Source organism: Thermobia domestica, chromosome 6, assembly GCF_964235325.1.
Source record: "Thermobia domestica chromosome 6, izTheDome1.hap1.1, whole genome shotgun sequence".
Taxonomy (NCBI): Eukaryota; Metazoa; Arthropoda; class Insecta; order Zygentoma; family Lepismatidae; genus Thermobia; species Thermobia domestica.
The window spans coordinates 182,139,035-182,154,888 of NC_137459.1; the positions used below are offsets into that span (position 1 = coordinate 182,139,035).

Sequence of the window (15,854 nt, forward strand, 5' to 3'; positions counted from 1 at the left end):
ATGCCAACTGTATTTATAACAAATAGCAACAAAGTTACAATTGACTGAAAATTTAACATTCTTCAAAATGTTTTACTTCAAGAATATGCTTAGATAAGTATCATGTCCAATTTTACCATCAGTTTTTAAAATAAAGGTAAATGTCGTAATGCCATTTATAGTAATTTGATATATCAATCTGATCCGGAGATATGATAGAAATTGATAAAGTAAGCAATATTGTTTAAAATTATGTACTTGTGAGGACATGTAACTACAATTCCTAAAAATTAATGTAATTTTATATACATCATTTCAAGGAGTGTAGCAATCTCTACCCATACTATTCATACCTCGGGAATGGGTTGAGATATCAAATTGATGTAAACGACATTATCTTACGTTCATTGAAAACCACCTGTGCAACTAGATGTGATACTTATCTAAGCATTTTCTTCGAAATAAAGCTTTTTGAAAAAAAAATCAATCCCTCGTAAGTTTATTCCTACTTGTTAGATATACGTCATATCATGGTCATAGTATTCAATGATATGGTACTTCCATTCGGCACTGACACGTCCGTCTCATTTGCATTATAATTGTTGTAGAGGCCTGCAAAATTTACGGATAATTGTTTACAACACTGAATAATGAGTGTCATATTGTAAGTTTTTCCTTAAGATGTAGATTTGAAATAATGTAATAACCTGACGTAGTGCAATATATAACTCTATGTTGGGTTCGTTTATATACACAAATGTTTATGTGCACGGTTGCACAGAGTGTTTATGTGCACGGTTGTAAACGATTGGGAGGTGAATTTACTCACAGAAACAAGAAGAAAGTCAATTAAACATTTCCTCGGAAACGCTTAGTTTCAGAGTTTCAGGCAGCCGAAAGCGTGGGAAAATGTACTTTCATAGGCGAATATTTCCAAAATTACTAGCTATTGAGCTAAGGCGCCATGTTATTATCTTAGACTTGTAATCTGATCTACTAAAAAAAGAAAAAAAAGCATGATTCAGACTATTTTAGTGGTAGCAAAAGGGACTCCCCGCAGCAAATGGGGAGGTTACTGGATATTCTATTAGGATATGTGGATTCTATTTATGAACTATGGAATGACGTCCCAGGAAGAGAAAACAAAGTGTTGACAAAACATTGATATCTTCAACGGAATCAACATAGCGAAGGGATTTGGCGCTGTGCATGGTTGCATAACTACGTAGCAGACTTATTCTATCGGGAAAAATGAAACTAAGTAAAAGCTTCGACGATCATACCCTATGGACTAAAGAAGACATATATTTATATATAGTATTTAATGATTTTGAAACAATTAGCGCGATGATCATGTGCGAGATAATATGAGTATTCCCCGAAAAAAATTACGGACACGATATTCCCCCGCCACAAACACACATGACCTTGGATAGAAACTGGAACCCCTTGCATTAGAGGCGAAAGTTGTACCACTGATTCATCATGCATCTCTTCTACCCCACTCTCCGTAGCGGACAAAATATTATTGACAACGCATGAGAAGTAATGACAGATGAAAGCAATAAAACTGGTTATGTAACGAAAAGTTGAGCAGGGTAATTACAAAGTATATATCTCCAAAACTATGTGAGTAAATGAACCTTCCGGACGGATAATAATAAAGACGATAATACCATAGAAGTGAGACCACAGGTAGCGCACAAAGGAATATATAAAGGTAACCACCCACCATCTTCGAATATCGATATGTCACCTACAGGCAAGACGTACCTGGAAGTTCAAAAATAGTTCCCATCAGCATCAACGACCTTCTGCCTATGTTCTGGAAGACCACGGATTCCATTACGGTAAAACTTGGTGGGCCGTGAAGTAAAGAAGGTATCAAGTGCATTTTGGACCTCTATTAGAGATTTGAACTAGCGTCCTCAAAAGTGATTGTCCAAGGAATGTAACAGATGACAATCGGACGGTGCAATGTCCGAGGAGTCTGGTAGATGTAATAGTGTTTCCCATCCAAAGTGTAGAATGGTGTCCCGGTTCATCCTAGCCACGTGGGGCTTGGCGTTGTCATGTAACAGGAGGACCCCCTTGCGGCTCAGAGATGCTGGCTCCAGAGTTTTGAGTTTTTCTTGAACAAGGTTCAACTGCTGACAGTACACAGTTGCATTGCTGCTGTTACTAACTGGTAACAGTTTCCGATGCAAGATGCCGCTAGCAGTCCACCAAACACACAGAAAGACCTTCTTCTGGTGCAATGCTGGTTTCGGCTGTTTCGGAAGCGGTTCATGGGATGCTAACCAATGATGACGGCGCCGTGGAGCTTCGTACAGGACCCACTTCTCATCACGTCTCAACAACCTGTCCAGAAATGGCTCCTTCCTCAGACGAAACATAAAGAAAGACTGGTGTCTGCTCGCGTTGCGTTGCATTCTGGCCCGGAGCCAAATCATATGGGACACATCGATCCAACTTGTAGTGCTTCCCAAGTTGATGGAGGTGCTGCCGAATGGTTTATATACTCACATTGAATTGTAGTCCCATTTCCTCACGTGTCTTACCACGGTTCGTCTTAATTGCTGCCTGAAGATCTTCATTTTGTACATGTGTTGGTCTTTCGGCACGTGGTGCGTCTTCCAGTGTTTCGTCACCGTCCGATTACCAATAGGCGATAGCAGGTAGTATACAAGACGACACAGAAAGTTGCACATGCTTTGACTCCTTGCAAGATAAAAAAAAAATGTTATATGTTCCTTTCAAGACAAAGTTTACATGGAAAAATATTGTAGGGTTGCAATATTTTTTTATGGTAGCTAGAAGATTCTTGTAAAGTGACAACCAAAATAAGACATATCCCAGAGGGTTTAATCTATCGCCACGGTAGTCCGGAGGGTGGAAAGGTTTTTTTTTTTTTAAAAAAAACAATCTATGTGTTGTCTTCCTTTGTTGGCCGCTTGTCATACTTCTGTAAAAGGATCTTGTCACGCTACAAGAACTTGTAGCTGTCATAAAAAAAATGTCTTGAAACCCTACCATATTTCACTATGTAAACATAGTCTTGAAAGGGAAAATGAAATCAAATTTTTGAGTTTTACGTCCCACGGTTATGCCGGTTAGGCTAAAGGAGACGGTGATGATGAGAGATGAATGAAATGGTTGAATCATGAAAGTGGGAGGAAACGGGACAACCCCGAGAAAACCCACGCACACGGTATTTGTCCACCACAAACTTCACGGGGTGGGAGCAGGGTTTGAACCCGGGACCCCAAACACCAGAGGTGAACGCTCTACCACTGAGCCACCGACGCCCTAGTCTTGAAAGGGACATACATTTTTTCTTTTTTTTTTTATCTTTGAAGGAGTTGAACAATGTGCAACTTTCTGGGACGTCTTGCTTGCTACTTGCTATCGCCCTCCCGTTGACATAAAGGAAAAAAAAACAGTTTCGCCGCTTCTGAAACATCGGATTCTTTTGGACAGGGAGGGGAAGTGCGCCAAAATACAAGTTTTTGATGAGGATGTTCACTGTTTATCCACTAGAGTGCAGTGCTGCACATTCTTTGCTTTTAGGAAGTTGTAACATCTAAACAGTAAATAGAAAAATCGGGTTGCAAGTTTTTTTTCTTTTTTTTTTTTTAATGACAGCTACAAGTTCTTGTAGTGTGACAATGTGTCTTAATATTGTTGTCTTCGCTATTACCCGCCTGAAAAGTTCATTTATTCACGATTTTAGAGATGTCTACCTCCTTAACACACCCTGTTCAATTATTTGTTACACAATCAGTTTTGTTTCTGTTTTCATGTGTCATTACCTTCTATGCGTTGTGAACCATACTTTGTCCGCTACGGTGAAGGGAGAAGAAGGTGCGCATGAGGATGATGATGAGAGAGACAGAGCGTTCACCTCTAATGCAAGAGGTTCCACTTTCTAAGTATGTTTATGGTGGAAGATTTTTTTTTTTTTAAGAAATGCTTCCATTTTTTCCACATTGTCATTGTGTTAATTCTTTCAAAATCATTAAATATCATAAATATCTCTCTCCTTTAGCCTATAGGGTATGATCATCATGAGTCATTAAACTGAAGCTTTTATATAATTTAATTCTACCCACTACACTCATGCTATTCTAGAGTTATACAGTCACACAGAACAAAACTAAAACCCTTCACCATTATGGTTCTGTTCAAGATATCGATGCTCTGTCAACGAATTTATTTTACTTGCTGGGACGTCGTCCCATACGTCATAAACGGGACCTATATATCCTAACGGAATATCCAGAAACCCTCGCTTCCTACTAGAATACTCTGAATTATGCATTTTTAAGTAGAACAGTTTACAAACCTAAGACGATAACATGCCGCAGGAGATGGAATGGGTCAGTGGCTCGTGGGTTAGGATTTGATAGTAGGTCAGTGAGTCTTGAGTCAACAGGACGTGACCCACTCGACCCGCCACCCACTGTCACCCACCAACCCACCATGACCTACTCTGATCCACCGACCCACGCTGCTTTGTGCATTGTAGACAGTATCTTCTAAACACTGGTAAATTTGTCTACGTTCTACTTTCAAGGAGTCCATTTTTCTTCATTTTTCATTTGTTTCTATTTACTTACCTGAGATGAATATGAAACAAGAACTTCAGGCACTTTTGGATTGATATTTGTAATTGTAATAATAGCAATAGGAATTACTACTTGGCTTTTGAGACACAGCCTGTGCGGCTTTCGAGGAGCTGAGTACTGGATTTTTAAAAACACCTCTAATATATTAATTATTATATTAAAATCGAATGTGACTATGTGTCTGTGATCATCACGGTCAAATGCCAAGCCAAATGAAATGAAAATGAAATGAAATCTTTAAGTTTTACGTCCCACGATTATGCCGGTTAGGATAAAGGAGACGGTGATGATGAGAGATGAGTGAAAATGGTGGAATGAAGAAAATGGGAGGAAACGGGAGAACCCCTAGAAAACCCACGAGCACGGTGTTTGTCCACCACAAAGTCCACATGGCGCGAGCTGGGATCGAACCAGGGACTCCAAGCATCGGAGGTGAACGCTCTACCACTGAGCCACTGAAATGACATTTGGAATATAGTTAGTCTCCAATCCCAACTGGGGTATTATTGTATCGCTTTCATTATAATACATATCGTGGGATAAGTGGGGATCCGAATTTTTGCGAAAAAAGTGAGTATCTCACGAGTGGGACACGGTGGGTGATGGGTCGTAAGTCATAGTGGGTCACGGCGGGTCGTGGGTCAAGTTTTCATTGACCCACAACAACTCTGCATGCCGTATAAGCTCAATAGCTAGTGGCTTTGGAAATTTTCATCTCCAAAGTTAATTTTCCCATGCTTTCGACTGCCTTCAACTGTGAAACTAAACAATTCCGACGAAATAATTGCTGTAGTTTTTTTTTCCTGTTTCCATATGCAGATTCACTTCACAAGCGTTGGCACCATGCACATTAGCACCATATACATACGTAATTCAATGTCACGAAAAAATATCAAAGTAGGCCTTTTTACAGAAATAAAGTATAAACTAAACGTTCCAGCCAGATCCTTCGACGTCGAGCAGCTTACCATTCCTCATGAAATCCAAATCCAAGACTACAGTGTAAGTCTACAAAGTATTAGACCCCTATGATTTGATTCGTTTTAGGAGGGGAGAAGGGTGAAAATATTATCACTTATTTCACTTATTTATCATTTTTCTTTTTAGCAAAACATTAATCAGATTTATAGTAATACTTTCGAGCACTTCCAACAACCTAGAAAAATCTTACCTGCGCATAGCTCTGAGAACTGTATGCAAATGTTGAGTAGCAAGCCAATGCACTCCGCCAACGATGATGACTGTGTTGCTGGTATTCTGCAATGGCTGGGATCTACAAATGAAAATAATAATAATAATAATAATAATAATAATAATAATAATAATAATAATAATAATAATAATAATAATAATAATGTAATGCACCAATTAAGAACACTAAGGTTAAACATGAACTAAACGTAAACAAATGATATTTCACATATAGTCAATATGATAACATCCAATCCTGAAGTTCTATGATTGGAAAAGAAACCAGATACTACATTTTGTGTCTTTCTTTCTTTCTTTTTCTTTTCTTTTTCTTTCTTTGGTGTGGAGGGTCATTTGTATGTATTGTAAAATGAACTCACAGAAGTGAAAGTCATATTCACTGTACCTATGAAAAAAAAGTAAAATAAAGGATTGCAAAGATAGAACCATAGTTTCTCAAATTTTTGACAATGATTATCAGTGCAATACTTAAATAATGAAATCTTGACTTCTGAAAAGCAAAGTAATCGACTGATTCATTCATGTGTAGCCTATTTCTGTTGCACCTAATCTTTTGCGGAAGGAATCAGTGGTGTAACCAGGGAAGGCTGCGCCCCCTCCCCCCCTAGTGCCAAGACATTTGAAAGTGGATTCTGCTTACATGCAGTATGTTCCATTTGTGATCCCGATATTACGGCTTTTTAAAGCTTATATTTTCATTCCAGGTGTATCACAGTGTCTGTATGTGGTATTTTATATCTCAGTAATTATTATCCGAGTTTAAACCAAAATTGGTGAGCAAGTAGTTATTGTCAAAAGAATAAAGTTCGCTAAAGTTGATGATCAAACTCGCCCAGGAACACTCTATGCTCTGCTCGCCTTTTGTTTTATACTTTATTTTTCGGTAACTATTGGATCTAAATCAAATGTGGTGTGCAGGCAACCCATCGTCCAAAGAATAGCGATTGCTATATTTGGTGCACGAGCTCGACTAGGATCATATTCACAGGTCTGCTTTATTTCTTGATAACTATTGACCGGATCTGAAGGAAATTTGGCGGACAAGTTGCCCATAGTCTAGTAAATAAACTTCGATGTATTTGGTGGTTAAGCTCGGCCAGAGTCAGGATCAGGTCTGCTTGTATGTGATATTTCTCGGTAACTACTAGCCGGGTCTGAATGAAATTTGATGGGCAAGGAGGCCATTATCTAAGCAATGATCACTATGTTTGGTGTCCGAGTTTGGGGCTCGGCAACAGAGATTGTTCAGAAGGTTTTGAGTTCGAATCATCGACTATGTCCAATTTGTTATAATTTAAGACCAAATAAGGCACTATGTAGTCATGTTTAAAAAACTTTTGTTCCAGAAGCAAGCTCTATATTTAACCCTACATGATATTTCAATATATTAGTTATATGTGGTGTTCTTCATCTTTTTGATCTCTTTTTCTGTATCAAAATTTACCAAATACAATTGCGAATAGAAAGCATTAAAAAGAAGAAAATGAATGTTTAAATGAATGCAGAAATTTTGCGAAGACTGGTACGGAATGACCCTCACGTTATATTGTCATACAAACATACATTTAACAATAAAAATTTGTTTAATCACAACTGAATACTGAATCCATCGTCAACGACAATTTGTTTATTGCAATTTACAATGCAAGAACTATACTTTTTAAAGGATGGTAGGCACGATGCCTTAGTGATAGAGCGTTTACATCTAGTGCGTGGGGTCCCTGGTTCGATCCCTGCCCAAGTAAGTTTGTGGTGGACAACATCGTGTCCATGGGTTTTCTTGGATACTTCCATTTACTCCCACATCGTCATTCTATCAATTCCTCCCGCATCATTCACTTCCTTTAATTACCTCTCTCCCTTAGCCAAAAAGGCACATTTGTGGAAAGTTGAACTCAAAGATTTCATTTAATTTAATTTTTTTAATTTTTTTTTTTTTTAAGGGAGGAGGATCTTGAAGAATATCCTTCAGTGCAGGAGTGTAATGATTCGGTCCTGTACATGGTAAGCTTCTGGCTTCAAACGCTATATCTCTGACCTTTCCAAGTCAGTATATGTAATGACTTCTATCTTATGCTTTGCTATATTATGGACAGGGCATGAGTACGCTACTAGAAGGAATATTGAATACCCTAAGGATTTTCCTTATTTATTTCATCAACTTCTATCATTTAGCTTGCAAGTGAAAAATAACAACCTACCACAAATTGCATTCACGTTTCCAGTTTTCTTTCTTTTCTTTTCTTTTTTTTTGTCTTTGATCTTATTTTATTTTATTGTTTTACGTCTAGTTTATTAATATGATATAGATAACCTTCGTTAGCAAGTACTAATTCTGCATCTTTTGAGCCCATTTTGGCACACAAGGCCCCTCACACTCAATCTCAAGTAATACATATACAAATTACATTCTATTCCAATCATATCCGCTTTGTCAGTTTCTGGAACTTTGTATATATTTATTTATTTAATTGGGCAGCTTTCTTCCTAACAGTCGATTGCCGAAAATATTGTGCAGTGAGATGGAAAACAAAGGACCAAAATATGCAAGAAGTTTGAGATTTCATTATAAGCTAATATATATCCATTTTCCATTTCCTAAAGAAAAAAAAAAAGATGAATTCTAGCATGTAAGCGTAGAATTTCTTACCGAAAGAAGTATCTATATAAATAATTCCGCTAAAGAGAATTTTAAGGAAAACTCTATTAGTCCACTGATAGCATGAGATGCGAAAAGTTTCGAAAATAAAAAAGTAAAGCTAGAACATTCGCCGGAACAGGAACGAGTCAAACAGAAATTCCTGTTTCGCCTACATCTGAACGAGATAGAGAGAATGAAAGAAATTGCCGGTAGACATAAGTAAAACAGGAGCTTAACAAACATGAAGACAATAATGAACTATATGCAAGCATTTTTAAGAAATGGTTAACGAATTCTAGCAATACCCTCTTTGTTGTTATATTGGTCGATATTATAATTATACAAATACTAAACTCCCAGGAACTACAGCCTATGAAGAAGGTATATTATTGACGAGAAAACGCATGTTTAACTAGGTAATGTTGATCTGTTTATAGAGTTGAATCTCCATAATTCTGGATTTCTAGACTGGAAAACATTAAAACAATTTATTGTACACCAAAATGGAATTGAACCTGAAAACACATAGGTCTATACACAAAGGAAAGAAACAAACACGAAATTTATGAATTTCAATGGCACGTTTGTTTTGAATTGTCGACAGTTGTTGAATGTTATTTACTGGCCTCGGACGATGTACTTCATGAAAAATCATTTTTTTTTACCAAAAAAAAATGATACAGGCAACATTAAGTTGAACAGAGTATAAGACGTGAAAAGTAAGATCACGAAGCTGTCAGGAAAATTAAAATTTCTCGTCAAGAGAAACGTCAGTCAATTCGAAAACGTGTAAAAGGTAGGTGACGCGTAATAGCACAGCATAAGATGTTGCAAAAGGAAGCCGAAAACACTACCGGATATCCACGAACACGGAAGAACTTTAAAACAGTTATCAGCAGAGAAAAGAGAGAAAAAAGTGAACGCATAAACAGAAACACGCTAGAACAATGAATTGCAATGATACGAGCAAAGGATTGAGTAAAAAGTTAATTTTCTTTTACTTTTCCTTAATAAAAATTATTGAACAATTTTATCATGAACTTATAAAAGAAAAACAACAAACATGTCCTTAAAATGAAAATGATAGATTATATATTGATAAAAGGGTCTTTTGTAGAGTCGTTCTGACGCGTAATTAGTGCCGTATTAAAGAGTTCGAGTAGCATACTCGTATGTTCCCTGCAGTAGTCAGGCTTTTAGTATGACCCTAATCCTACGTCTAAATGACTCTGCATAAGGCCCTAAGAAGCTAAACGTTGACATTGGCACTACTAACTGTTTGCCATTAGGAAATGCCACTGATATGGAATTACTGAAGTACCTCTGTATTCTACATCAGTTTTGCTTGAATGTGACGATTTATTTTCCATTGTACGTTTTAGACGGAAATATCGTCTTTTAAATAATAATAATAATAATAATAATAATAATAATAATAATAATAATAATAATAATAATAATAATAATAATAATAATAAAGTTTATGATACATACAACAATATGACATTTGCCTTATATATAAATGAGAACCGAAAGTTCTGGGAGTTCCTTCTTAGCATTCTATCCTAGAAGCCATGTAACGTAACGGAACAAGTGTATAATGGCTTGCGTAAGTATATAATAGTGGCGGCGCGGTATCTCTCAAGGTGAATACCCGTCAAAAATGGTCGGATATAAAGCGAACAAACTTCTGAAAGAGAAAGTTGAGTTTAAGGTGGGTTCGTCTGTACGCAACACCGAGAATATGAAGGACGTAACTTCCTAGTGTGGGCTCCAAACCATGAGTGGGCTTGAATCCGATGCATAAGGTGAGTGCACAGGTCATTATGCAATATCAACACCCACAGTAATAGATCGTTCCCCATCACAAGATCTCGCTTCTACGAGACCTGGGTTACAAAGTTACATCATTGGCCTCGGATTGAAATAGGAAGTAGCAGTAAATTGCTGTCACTGCTGGTTTGAGTAGAGTGATAACTGCTAAGGAATTTAGGAATTAGATTTCTGGGTTTTCGGCACCTATATTAGCCACGTCATGTAGAAGGGATGACATTCCTCGGCAATCGCACTATCCGAGGAAAGGGAAGGAAGGGCCTGGGACCTGTATGTTAGGTACAATCAAGGAATTTATCTGGTGTGAATTAGGAAGACACAGGAAAATTTCACTCAGGATGGCTAGTCTGAAAAAGCTTTTACACTTTCTCGACCAAATTCTCCCCACTGGGAATCGAAGCCGGAACCACTCGCAAGAAAGGCAAGAGCGTTAGCTATTTCGCTACGGGGGGCCACAGTCAGGGATAAAGAACTGGCATATTTTCGAGATGTTGATCCCATGTCAAGACAATGTTTCTCGTTAACTCTTACCATTTTTGCTTTACCGTTATCAAGATTGAGACTGGAAATGGTAGATATCTACCACCTTAAGATGGAATAGAAGAGTAAGGATGAAGGTTAAACCTATTCTTGGTGGCGCTGAAGCCATATCAGAAGATTATTTCTTGCTCTCTTCTACTGTGTGTATCCTCTGATAACAGTCGAAAGAAAAGGCAGACGGATGCTCATCATTTATCAGTAGAGCTTCCCATACCTATGCGTAATATATAGTTCGGAAGTATAATCATTTAACTTCTAATTAAAGATTAACACTTTTTACTGTTATCCTTGCCGGAAAAAGAATATGAAATCTTCAAGTTTAACGTCCCAGGGTTATGCCGGTTAGGCTAAAGGAGACGGTGGTAATGAGAAATGAGAGAAACGGTGGAATGAAGAAAGTGAGAGAACTCCGAGAAAACCCACGAGCACGGTGTTTGTCCATCACAAAGCCGACACGGCGCGAGCTGGGATCGAACCAGGAACCCCGAGCGCCGGAGGTGAACGCTCTACCACTGAGCCACCGCGCCCCCATTATCCTCGCGAGACTATTGATGGCTCCCAAAGTACTGTCTAATTAAGTAAATAATGCATCAGTATGATCATTCTCCATCCTGCTGTATTATATTTATTTATTTATTTATTTATTTTAAAAAAGAAAAGAGGTGATCATTTCAAATGAAATGAAATTAAATATTTCGGTTTAGCGTCCCAAAGTAATGTCCTTTAGGCTAAGGAAGAAGGATGATTAAAGCAAGTGAAAGATGGAAGAATTGGTGGAATGAGGAGGTAAGAGGAAACGGAAGTACTCCAGAAAACTCACGGACACTATGTTGTCCACCACAAACTTATTTGACCCGGGATCAAACCAGAATCTCACACACCAGAGGTAAGCGCTCTATCACTGACCAACCGTGCCCCCCCCCCCTGATAATTATTTCAATCACAAACCCAGTTTTCTCTAGAGTTCAATATATTTTAAGTTATCTTGAAAAAAATATTTTCTCGTTTGAATTAGTGAGCTATTTAGAAATAGAACAGTTCAAAACTTTTGCAATTCACTAGAAAGAGAATCGTTTAAGTAGATATTAATGATCACAAAACTATCAGTTAATTGTTTCTTAGGAATGATAATCTGTACTTACTACACAGTCTTAAAAATATAATAAATATTTTAAGTATCCCATTGGTAGCTATGAGATCTAAGCACATAAACATTACTGAAACGTTTTATCTAAGTAACGAAGACCTAATTAACCGCAGCGGCACTACATGAAAGGAAGAGAATGAAACCACAGGCCGAAAGCAACAGAGCTAAGTTTAGCTCAGTGTTGCATAACATGGAATCTATGTTTTGATGAAGAGAAAAGAAAACATATAAATATTTTTGAAGTACTTGTTTGGTTGTGAATCTCCCAAATCCAGACTGTGATATTTTCCGTGGTATCACGTTCTCAAGCTTAACTAAATCGCATTCTTTGTTAGATCCCTGGGGTGGCTGATGTTAGGATTGGCGCTTTGGGTGGCCGACCCCCCACCTCAGCACCCAGGAAAACGATCGCAAATAGAGGACAGAAGTTGATGTTATGGGCTCTACCTTCCAACCCTGAACTTTATGCTTGAAACCCCGAATTGAATTTTCTCCCTCGATGAGTTCCAACTGAAGAGTGCAGCTGCGAAAGTTAAAAAGAGTGGGATGAGGAGCGGTGGCTGGAATCTGTATAATGCAATAGGGAGAGAGTGGACCCTAATACCCAAAGCGGTGAACAAAAATGAATCAGCAAGAGGGCAAAGTGGTGCAAAGCCCAGGAAAAAACACGTCAAGTTTAATTTCTACTATAATCAGTTTTTCTTAAAGGATTTGTTTGGACCATCATGCTAATGAATGGGATGTTCATGAATCCGTAAGCAGGTATCATGCAAATTACTGCTTTCATTTGAGTCCAGACAGACAGACATATACATATACAAGGTTTGGAGCTATAATGGTAATAGAGCATGGATTTAGAAAGTTTTGGGTGAAATCCGAAACACGAGAGCATTCACTGAGAATAACTTTCCCAAAACAAGATAACAAAAGCTACAACAAAGGAAAGGGGAAAGGATTCACATACCCCGCCTCTACTTGATGTTAAGGAAGAAGAACACGAAATAAGGAGTATAAATCAGCCATGAGATAGGTTTACAAATACTGAGATGAATAGATCTGAGCGATTACGTATAAATAATGATTGTGTAGATGAATAGTTCCTAGAAGCTTACATATAAAAGAGTAGACACTGACTGTGAAATAAAAGAGTTATGCAGTCGCCATCAGAGGTGACTCAGCATCCTTTCTCCAGTAACTTGGGAACTAATAGACAAATCTAATTAGGTTTTGTGGTATCTTAAGGCTTTGTTTACGTCAAATATAACCATACTTGGTGCAAACTTAGTGACAAAGGAGTAGGTACAGAACGGATACGTAGTTCTACTAGCGACACATAATAATCATTATTACAAGAATTCGGTCGTTATTGGCAGACTACTGGCCGTAAATTTAGAATCTTGTATGCACCGCGGTCAACTGCTAAACTATTCTTGTAAGAGTTACGTTCTTCAATATCGTCTATTAATTATAAAATTCTTCTCCCCTTCCTTTACCTTCTACCATATTTTTCATAGCATGCTTTATAAGACAATTTTTTCTACATAATATCCTAACGGGTTTATTTTCCTCTTTTCAAGTATCTTTACTAGTGTTTTTATCTCCTCAAATTTCGTTAGCACGTACTAAATTTCCACTTCATGCATTTAAATTTATCAACTCATCATACGACCCATATTTCCAATGCTGCTCTGTCATGATGTCCATATTATTGTCCCGTACAACACAACTCCATACAAAACATCTTATGAGTATTTTTATCGCTTTTATTCAACAACTAGTTGAAATGCCCGTTCACAGGGGGGGGGGTTAGGGGAGTAAACTTATGCAATGTATTTGAACCTTCTTTTGTCCATAAGACACGCATTTCGAAGAAAGTGTAATGATAAAAATCCATAAGGTTTTCTATTTTCGGCATAAATTTTGAACCCCGTTTAGATTTCGCCCTTTGATTAGTAACATGATACAAATCCAGCTTGAGCCAGGTACTATGTTCCAAAATTCGTTTCAAACAGGCCACCCATTTTCCCGTGATGCGGTCACAATTAACAAGCAACACCAAGTTCAGTATAGGAAGAACAATTATAGAAATTGCCTCTCTTCTCCCTTGAAACCGGAATTTTAAAATCACTGGAGCAGTGTCCGCTTATTTTTAATGAGGAATGTATTTACCGAGTTTCGTCGTCCTAACTTGAAGGGCTCGTAATATATCCTATTTTTGGCTGAAACTTTGATCCCCCTTTGCTTGAATCGAAGTGACATTACTAAAGCCTAGTTCGAGAGAAGTACTAACCACGTAACAAAATTCATTTCAAATTTCTCAGTCACTTTTCTGTGAGGCAATCACGAACAGCAGACAACGTTGTTTTCAATGTAGAAGCAATAAATAGAGATAGATCCATTCCAACAGAAAAAGATGCTCTTTCCGAGACTGTTCACCTCTGGTGTGTAGGTTCCCTGGTTCGATCCGAACTCGCGGCAAGTGAAATTTGTGGTGGACCAACACCATGTGTGAGGTTTTTCTTTGTTTTCTCTTGTTTCCTCCCACTTTCTTCATTCAACCATTTCATTCATTTCTTGGGGGGTGCGGTGGCTCAGTGCTAGAGCGTTCACCTCCGGTGCTTCGGGTCTCTGGTTCGATCCCAGCTCGTGACGTGTGAACTTTGTGGTGGACAAACACAGTGCTCGTGGGTTTTCTTGGGGTCCTCCCGTTTCCTCCCACTTTCTTCATTCCACCACTTCATTCATTTCTCATCATTACCGTCTCCTTTAGCCTATTCGGAATAAACGTGGGACGTAATACTAATAGATTTCATTTCATTTCATTTCTTTCTGAGACGAGATATTACTTTCACGACTCCTTTCTTAACGATGCAGCCTCAATTCTTCGCTGGTTGGATTGGAGTTCAGCAACCCTTTCAGTACAGAGGTTATACTAAAGTTAAAGGGAATCCGAACCTCTGTAATAGTTCAAATTGCAATGCACTCAACCCGGGAATCAAATCCAGAATCCTATGCACCAAAAGCGCATGCGCTACCCAGTGCACCAGTAATTTGGACAGCAAATAACAAATCGCACTGTGAAAAATCCGTTATCCGGACAGCAATATATTGTGTATACAAATATACAGAATCCGTAAGTTTACTAGGGAAATTTGTACGGAGCATATGGATAACATACGTACTGTTATCCATATGCTACATATGTACTGTCTTTTTTCCCGCTTAGATTTTACATCATGCAGCTGCAGAATGTCTGACATCTAACAGTCTTACGTATATTACATACGTCAGTTACGTGAGATCCTGACCGCCTTTATACAGTTCTTTCTTTCGTACGGAAAGTAAGTTTATTCGGAACACTTATTTGAAAAGTACATATAAAACATGCGTTTTCAGTTATAAGTTTACTGCAGGATGTTCCATAGAGTTGTACAGTCACTCGCATAAGTACCTTAACCCTTGACTGTTGTAATTCCATTACTTGGGGTCCAGGCCATTTGTAGTTGTGAGAACGCCTAGACAGATGCAACCCAACTTACACGTAACTTTTCTTGGCACTGACAGCAGTTGGTAGCCCTGATCAAGGTGTTTATGCAGGTAAAATGTAAAGTAGGTGACTAACGAAACAGTTCTCTACTCTAAGATTAATCTCTATGGTTCGGATCGTTTCCAAAGAACGCCATATATTAATCTCAATATTGCTGTGTATGTAATGTATTATTTCTTTATATACTGTATCTTTAGATAAATAAAAATACTGACCACGCATGAATCAATAAATGCTTGAAAGTAGCTGAAAATATCAAATCTACAACAACTGCTGGAAATAAGTTTGTAAATGATTGTCTCCATTGAGAGACCTTCCCCAATTCTC

The 15,854-nt window shown here is 37.9% G+C and overlaps 1 protein-coding gene across 4 annotated transcripts in view; it reads right to left on the minus strand.

Moving 5' to 3' along the window:
* LOC145688349 (cadherin-like and PC-esterase domain-containing protein 1) overlaps positions 1-15,854 on the minus strand; it is a 1,309,510-nt gene that overhangs the window by 131,328 nt on the left and 1,162,328 nt on the right. For all 4 annotated transcript variants that reach the window (XM_081762492.1, XM_081762493.1, XM_081762494.1 and 1 more), the window contains one exon: positions 5,779-5,880. In XM_081762492.1, the coding sequence (XP_081618618.1) occupies positions 5,779-5,880 (102 nt within the window). The remainder of the gene's footprint in view (positions 1-5,778; positions 5,881-15,854) is intronic.